Below are 8,995 nucleotides of genomic sequence, written 5' to 3'. Positions count from 1 at the left end.
TCCTTAGTGGCATATTATACATGCAAGTCCTTGGTGCATCAAGGAGTCCTAGCAGTGTTGAGACGTACAGGTTATAAACGGAGGTTTATAATTGCCGATGATAGTGCACTACTTGCGGCCATTATGGCCAAAAAGACTTAAAATTGATAAGAAAATAAAATCTGTACATGTATACCTAAAAAGTACTTTCCAATGATCTTTTGAATTTTGTATTCACGTAATTTGTTTTAGTTATTTTCGTCTACACTTGCAAACACACGTGTTAATAGCAGCCTCTGTCGTTTAATTCAAAAATATTACAGATGTATAGTTAGACAAAAAAGGGAAAAAAAGATCATTAATATCCTGCCAGGTATGAATTAATATCCTCTGATGTCAATTGGTTCTAATAAAGTAGATAGAAATTGAATGATAACCATATCTTTGACTTAGCGGAAAAGGGGGCTCTTATAACAGACGTCCCTCAGGTAATGGTACCTTTTTGGAATTTCAAATATATGAATGGGGTGCAATTTCGTGAAGGTTATATAACTATAGTATAGATAGACATTTATATGTCAATGGAACAAAAATATCCTCCTTATTTGTGATTGAATTATGTTTATTTAATAGTTTTATTAGTTATACAGGTATGTTTTTAGTCTACATAAACCTACTCCTTAATCTCATCTTTGCCACGACTGAGAGGCACTTAAACCTTTAATCACCAATTAAAAGTAAGATTATCATATAATCTGAAAATAAGTACATGGGACTACACTGATCTGAGCAGACGAGAAAAATAATCACAAAATAAAAAAAAAAAAAAAAGGGATTTTTTTTTTTAATATAGATCACAAAAATGATTTGGATGGACCAAATATATCAAATAATACTTCAAAAATATGTAGAATATGTATAAGTATTCAATACAATAAGTAAAAATAATATATTTTTATTTATGTACATATATACAATTTACAGAGCTATCATGTGACCAGTGTCAAAAAAGAAAAAAAAAACCTGTTACACATTAATTGACAATAGTTGTGCACGACGATGATACAGAGAGTAGGCGAATGAATTCAAATATACTATCGGCAATCCTCGGTAGAATCCGCTACTCTGCGTTAGATGTTAGATGAAAGTACGGAATCGGCCGAGTTGTGACGAATGTTCAATTATAGTGCGTGGTTTTCGTAATTTGGGCTTCTTTCTCTCTTGTCATAGTTCTTCACCACAAAAGGCTTTAACAAATTCTGTAAAATAAGTTTGATATTTATAACCAAAGCGGGATAACTCAATTATATTAATAGATCTTGTAGGTACATGCATGTGTAAAAAAAAGTATAAAGAAATACCGAACCGAAATTAAATTCAAAAGAAACGTACAAAGTCAAAGTTCAGACTTTATCAACGGTATGAATGGAAAACAGCTGCCTTATTCCTGAGTTGGAAATATAGACATTAGGCCGTTATTTTTCACGTTTGAATTGTTTTATATTTGTGATTTAGTGGCCTTTTAAAGCTGGCTATGCGGTATGTGTTTCCCTCTTTTTTAGTTTGTAACCCAGATTTGTTGGGTTTTTTTTTTTTGCAATCGATTTGTGAATTTTGAACAGCGGTATACTACTGTTGCCTTTATTCAGCTGTAGATTCCGAAGAAATCGTTTGACTATGTCAACCCCTTTTATCCGTATATTTAAATCCTTGATCAACCATGAATTTCTTACCGTTGTATTCTACTTTTCCATTGTGATTTACATCAGCATCGTTGAAAAGATCGCCTAAGTCCTCTTCATCTTCTGCAGTCCATTCGTGGTCTTTTCTTTTTAACCATGTTCTGAGTTCATCTTTATCTATATATCCACTATTATCTTTGTCCACTTTACTAAATGCCTCCATGAATAATTGGCTTTCATAAGATACTCCCTTTATCCAAGAAGAAATAACACTTTCAAACTCTTCATATGTCACAAGTCCATCTTCTTTTAATTAGACAATAAAAAAATAAATACAATATGAACATGGATACAATACCAAGATAAATACAATACCAAGATAAATACAATACCAAGATAAATACAATATAAAGATAAATACAATACCAAGATAAATGCAATATCAAGATAAATACAATACCAAGATAAATACAATATCAAGATAAATACAATACCAAGATAAATGCAATATAAAGATAAATACAATACCAAGATAGATGCAATATAAAGATAAATGCAATTTATACTGCACTCGTTCTATTTGAGCAGTCAAAATGCGTTGACCGTATATTTCTATGTCATATACAGTCACTGACCTGATATCACATTTCCTCATGAATATTTAAATAGAAATTGTAACCTGTTCTTGTTTCCAATGTAAACAACGATGCGTTTAACGACTCAAACTTGTTTCTTTTACAATTTTTGGAAAAACATATTTCACCTGTCAATATTTTTTGTTTGCAACCTATAAATCATTATGTTTTATGTTTATTGTTGATATTTAGATATTTTAGTCTATAAACAAACGAATTCGTTCACCATTGATTGCGGTTTTGAACAGATAATGATGTACATTTCATCGTGTAGTATATTTCTCCGGCTGTATGATATAAGGCCTTTTCAAAGCGGGATTTCCCCCAATATTTAAATCAAATAAATAACATTAACACACTCAACAACAATTGAAAATGGTTTTCTTAGATTGCAGTATAAAGACAATAATAGTGCATTGACTTGACATATCAACGATATAAGGATTCGGCCCGAAACGGGGAAAAAGCTCGGCACAGCCTCACATTTCACCGTTTCTAAGCCTCATCCTTATAGCGTTGATATGTCAAGTCAATGCACTATTATTGTCTATCATAAAGATAAATGCAATATAAAGATAAACACAATTTTAAGATAAAAAACAATATCATGATAAGTATAATATCATGATAAATACAATTTCATGATAAATACAATTTCATGATAAATCAATTTCATGATAAATACAATATCATGATAAATACAATATAAAGATAAATACAATATAAATAAAAATTTACGGTTAACAGTTTGTCAAATTCGTCAGATATTTGAAAGTATGGTACAAGATCATAATTTTATATAAAAGATATGAGCGTATGCATGCAAAAGTTTGTTTTCAAAAACAGATATTTGCGCATGAAAATAATAGTTTACGTTTTTTTATCCACAAATTTATCTTTTGACTGTCGTGATGTTTCATTCATTGTCATATTGACTGTCGCATTGATTGATTGATTGATTGATTGATTGATTGATTGATACGAAAGTATATTGAATGAATAATATAGAAGTTCACCCTCGTTTTGCCTTCTGTATAGTGGTGTTTTTGGGTTTTTTTTTTTTTTTTTTTTTTTTTGCTTCTTCCCTTTTTTGCAAATAACTTGATGATAAGACTAATGACAATTATCGCACCGCGGGTAAAATATCACGTTGTGATTGGTTTAACGCCGTCACGTGGTGACCCCCTATGAGACAGTAGGGGGTTAGTAAATTTCATAGGGGGTTCATGACGTCACGTCCTACTGTTAATGGTGACGTCGTCTATTGATGTTATTGTATTTCATTGTTTATTTTTCTACAAAACTCAGCAGGAAAAGTCCTGCGTGCGATAAATTCGTTATACGGTTCACTACTGACCCCCTACGAATCCATAGAGGGTGAGTAAAATCCATAGGGGACTCGGCCTACGGCCTCACCCCCTATGGATTTTACTAACCCTCTATGGATCCGTAGGGGGTCAGTAGCAAACCATATAACTTATAGTATTATCTCACCAGTCATCCTGAGATTGTGTTTTATATCTGCCTCTTCAAGATCTGTCGGATGGTATCGCAGCAAATATAGGCCTTTAATAACATCATTCGGTGTTATGCCTCCAGATTTATTTTGATCCAAACGATCAAACGTTTCACGAATATCTGAAATATAAGAAGTCAATAAGGTTTTACAATATGACATATAACGAAAATTGACGCCAATTCATATTTTCTTCTTTGGTGTCCTTAATTTTCCACACATTCAGAAAAATGTTTATGAATTCATGTATATACTATATAGGTACAAACTGAAGAAATCGTTTGACTGTATAGACATTTGTCATTTGAATGTATAGACATTTATCATTTGAATGTATAGACATACCTAATCTAACTGTATAGACACTTGTAAAGTGACTGTATAGACCCTTGTAAAGTGACTGTATAGACCCTTATCAAGTGACTATATAGACATCCGTCTTTTGACTGTATACAAACTGTCATTTGACTGTATAGACATCTGTCATTTAACTATATATACAATTGTCATTTGACTGTATAGACAAATGTATTTTGACTATATAGACATCTGTAATTTGTCTATATAGACATCTGTCATTTGACTGTATAGACATCTGTCATTTGATTGTATATACACTTGTCATTTGACTGTATAGACATCTGTCATTTGATTGTATAGACAATTGTCATTTCACAGTATAGACATCTGTCATTTGACTGTAAAGAAATCTGTCATTTGACTGTACAGACATTTGTCATTTGACTGTACAGAAACCTGTCATTTGACTCTATAGATATTTGTCATTTGACTCTATAGATATTTGTCATTTGACTGTACAGACATCTGTCATTTGACTGTATAGACAATTGTAATTTGTCTGTATAGACGTATGTAATCTAACTGTATAAACATCCTTCATTTGACTGTATAGGTATTTGTCATTTGACTGTATAGACATATGACATTTGACTGTATAGACATTTGCAATATAGCTACAAAGAAATCCGTCTTTGATTATATAATAGAAGATGTGGTATGATTGCCAATGAGACAACTATCCACAAGAGACCAAAATGACACAGACATTAACTACTATAGGTCACCGTACGACCTTCAACAATGAGCAATGCCCATAGTCAGCTATAAAAGGGCCCGATAAATTGTCTCATATGGGGTTCATGACGCGTTAATGGCGACGTCATCTGTTAATGTTGTTGTGTTTCATTGTTTATTTTTCAACAAAACGCCGCAGAAAAAGTCCAGCGTCCGATAAATTCGTTATACGGTTAACTACTGACCCCCTACGGATCCATAGAGGGTGAATAAAATTCATAGGGGACTCGGCCTCCGGCCTCACCCCCTATGGATTTTACTAACCCTCTATGGATCCGTAGGGGGTCAGTAGCGCACCATATAACTTATAGTAAAACAATTCAAACGAGAAAACTAATGGCCTTATTTATATACGCATCTGACGTATTAAATTATAATCCTGTTACCTTTGATAACTATTATATAAAAAAAAATAACGAAAAACAAATATGTAACACATAAACAAACGACAACCACTGAATTACAGGCTCCTGACTTGGGACAGGAACATACATAAATAACGTGGCTGGGTTAAACATGTTAGCGGGATCCCAACCCTCTCCTTAATCTGGGACAAGTGGTATAACAGTACACCATAAGAACGAACTATAAAAAACAGTTGAAAAAGGCTTAACTCATCAGATGGACAAAAATACAAGTGGACGTGGCCGGGTACTTGTACATCCGGACACATAAAGACACTAGAAACAGATCTGAGAGTACTCGCAGTTATCCGACAGCTAGTTCAAAGCCACTAACAACTAACACAAATATGACTTAAATAGATGCAAAGAATTCTGTCAATTGACTGTATAATAGTCATTTTGTTTTACATTTAATTAAATATTATGAAACACAAAGTAACATATGTTACTTGCCGAAAATGTGTGTTGAATATTATTGTTTATAAAATAACTGTTTAAATAAACAACGTTAAACAATCAATAATTGTTTTTACAAATCGTATATTTTAAAGGCCGAACAATACTATTTGTGGTCATGGCGTACTAGTTAGTAACAAAAAAATATAGATTTAAAAACTAAAGGACAAAAACTTAATTGCCATGACTTTCTCTTCCTTTCTTTTTCTTTTTATCTCAATCTGGCAGCTGTCGCTTTTGTCTAAAGAACAATAAGTAATTTAAAAAACAAACTTCTGTCAAGCGTTTGCTAGACGTTTGTATAACGTTTTTGCTACATATTATGTCTTTAGATAGAAATCAATCAATATTGAGAACTCAAAAATTGCGCTATTTATCATTTCAAATAATACTGAACTGCCTGTAGTTTTCTTTAAATACAAAAAAGTATGCATCCAGTTTTCTCCAAATATACTTATAGATAATTTGTAACCAACTAACAAATAACTGTAATAAACCGGAAATCTTTCCAAACCTTGACGTATAATTTTAGTATATAGAATTTATAAATATAAAAATAGCTGTGGGCATACTTCCCTGAAGGGCCCACACCTGACCCTTCAAAAATCCGACTCGATCTTTGCTTCTTCAGCACTTAGATTTTAATGATAGTTTGTAATTTAGGATGCAAATTATGAAATAGACAATACTCCCCTCGTTTTTACCTTTTTGCACAGAATATGGCGATTTATAATTATATCAAACGGTATCTTTAGGTCACGTACGATCAAATCAATATGAAGTCAATGTAAACCCTGACATTTAAAAAAATAAGATGATGTGGTATGATTGCAAAAGAGGGGCGAAATATACCAGAGGGAAATTCTCATAAATCGAAAATAAACTGACAACGCAATGGCTAAAAATTAAAAAAGGCAAACAGACAAATAAAAGTACACATGACACAAAGAAAACTAAATACCAAGCAACACGAACCCCACCAAAAACTGGGGGTGCTCTCAGGTGCTCCGGAAGGGTAAGCAGATCCTGGTTCACATATGGTACCCGTCATGTTGATCATGTTATTACAAACCCTGCAAATAGTCTAATTCGGTAGGTCACATTCATGAAAAGGGAAAGGGATTGTAGTAACGACGTAAGGGACATTTCCGATATCATTTGTGAAACACTTATTCCGTAACGATTAACCAACTCGTGATGGCGTCCGTAACATTTACGAAGAGATGATTTCAACTTCACTATTTGGAACTCTTGGTTTAATTGCTTCCTTTTGAGAAGCAACCCTTTATCAAGAAAATAATGATAGGAAATACAATCACGGAAATATCGTATCAATTGGGATAGATAATCTGTATGCAGTCGCTGCTGGAATGTTGCTACTTCGAAATGGAGAATTCACAATTAGGAAGCTGAAATCATCTCTTTGGTCGTAAATTCTGACCCTCATTGTCAATTTCTAGATGTAAGTTAAGATATGAGTCCGACTTGACTGTATCTATTGTATCCTTTATCTTTAGTTCGATGGGATAAATGCGTTCAACATAGTCACCAAATTTTGAATGATTTAGTGAGAGAACATCATCTTTATAGCGGGGAAAAGTTAAGTTAAGGATAGTACTACCTTCTTATCTTTCTTCCTAAGAAGTTCCTGTATAAAGTCAGCCTCATGATAATAAAGAAACAAATCGACAAGAAGATGGGCACAATTGGTTCCCAATGGAATGCCGACGGTCTGTTGAAAAACACGTCCTCACAAACGTAACAAATATGTTATAAAATCAAAATCAAGCATCTTGATACTGTCAGTTTCATAGAATTTTTTTGTTTTAATCAGAGTGATCCTTTAGAAAACAAGATTTTTCCCTCCCTAAGACAAAATAAGGTTTTTAGAAAGTTACAAGTCATCGCACGACCATCAACAATGAGCTACATTTTTGTAAACACAACTATTATAAAATTTATGAAGCTATGATTTGACTCGGATTTACGGTCCTAGACTTATTTCTACCAATTTATAGTTTAGGAAAAACAAATGTTTGATATGTATTGAAAAACAAAACGAAAAAAATCAAACTCAGAACTACTAAAGGTCTGAGACTCATTTCTACAATAAGCTAACATGTGTTTGCATGTGGTTCAAGAAAAAATAGAATTTCCATAATTTCATATTTGTGTGGTCAATGTAACAATTAAAAAAGTACTATACTTACCCTTTTCCGACATGTTACCAACGATTCATTAGTAAAGTATTGAAACTAAATCTTCCTGTCAAATTATGTCAAGTTCTAGAATGATAGGAATCTCTCTATTTACTCCTAATTCACAACCAGATTGTTCCTAGCGAAAAGTAAGTAAACGTTTGATTTTCAAAGCTTTTTAAACGAATCAATCTTAAATCAGGAACGACAACTCAACAAACAAAAGTTTTGAATAGAAAGAGCGTAGATAGGCCACAACATTATGCAATGTTAATCAAGATCCCACTTAAAAGAGAGATTTTTGACACATTTTTAAATTTGTAAGTGAAACCCCTGTACGAGTTACAAAATGGTAAATTCTTGTTTATTTTGTGTTATTTTATTTCATGAATTTGAATATCTGAAAGAAGTGGATTATCATTAAATGGTTTTCTTTTATTCATTCTTACAATCAAGAAGTTCATTTTAAATTTTTAAAAAAATCTTTTACTATCTATAAGACATAAAATACACAAACATATAATTTAAAAGTTCAGTTTAAAGAAGATGTATATAATAGAAGAATATATACTAAATTTATTTAAATTGTCTGTTGCACAATTTAAATACTTAAAGCTGAAAAATAAATATTAAATGTATTATAGTTCCCTAATATTTCGATTATTCAAGGTCTCACTTGAAATTTAATCGTAACGAAATTAACCAACTTGAAATGATTTATTTTTTGTAACAATTACAATGAACTGCTTGAAACATATTATAAAATATCTGTTCGTGTGCACATTCACACTGTTGTAGCACTCTATTGTGTTTTAACAATGCATTTAACGGATTCAATTGTTAATAGGCATTTCCTTCAGTGTATGCATTCAAATGTAAAGCTATATCTATACGTACAATTCAGTTTGCAGAATAGAGAATAATGGACAAAAATATAAAGAACAGATATATATTTATATATATATAATGGATTGGTGTGCAACGTCTAGTGATATAAGATGTGCACTGTATTGTGTGTATTACATGCATA

At 32.1% G+C, this 8,995-nt stretch overlaps 1 protein-coding gene across 2 annotated transcripts; it reads right to left on the bottom strand.

Annotated features, from left to right (window-relative positions):
- Positions 1-917: 917 nt before the first annotated feature.
- On the bottom strand, positions 918-8,155 carry LOC143054767 (neo-calmodulin-like). Of its 2 annotated transcripts, none has more exons than XM_076227817.1 (4): positions 7,978-8,155; positions 3,791-3,934; positions 1,713-1,964; positions 918-1,238 (listed from the first exon to the last, which is right to left on the bottom strand). In XM_076227817.1, exons 1-4 carry the CDS (start codon positions 7,988-7,990, stop codon positions 1,204-1,206), a joined length of 444 nt encoding a protein of 147 aa, XP_076083932.1. In that variant the 5' UTR covers positions 7,991-8,155; the 3' UTR covers positions 918-1,203. The 2 variants fall into 2 exon arrangements, with proteins under 2 accessions (XP_076083932.1, XP_076083931.1); XM_076227816.1 differs by having other exon boundaries at positions 1,713-1,967; positions 7,978-8,148.
- Between the last annotated feature and the right edge of the window lie 840 nt (positions 8,156-8,995).

This window comes from Mytilus galloprovincialis, chromosome 12 (assembly GCF_965363235.1).
Source record: "Mytilus galloprovincialis chromosome 12, xbMytGall1.hap1.1, whole genome shotgun sequence".
NCBI lineage: Eukaryota > Metazoa > Mollusca > Bivalvia > Mytilida > Mytilidae > Mytilus > Mytilus galloprovincialis.
This window is presented reverse-complemented; position numbering and strand designations above follow the sequence as displayed.

Bases quoted from the DNA above. Each gene is read 5' to 3' on its own strand.
- LOC143054767 (XM_076227816.1), bottom strand. The intron at 1,968-3,790 runs GTGAGATAATAC...TCTAATTAAAAG, and splicing joins ACACAATCTCAGGATGACTG to AAGATGGACTTGTGACATAT. The intron at 1,239-1,712 runs GTAAGAAATTCA...CTTATTTTACAG, and splicing joins TGGAAAAGTAGAATACAACG to AATTTGTTAAAGCCTTTTGT.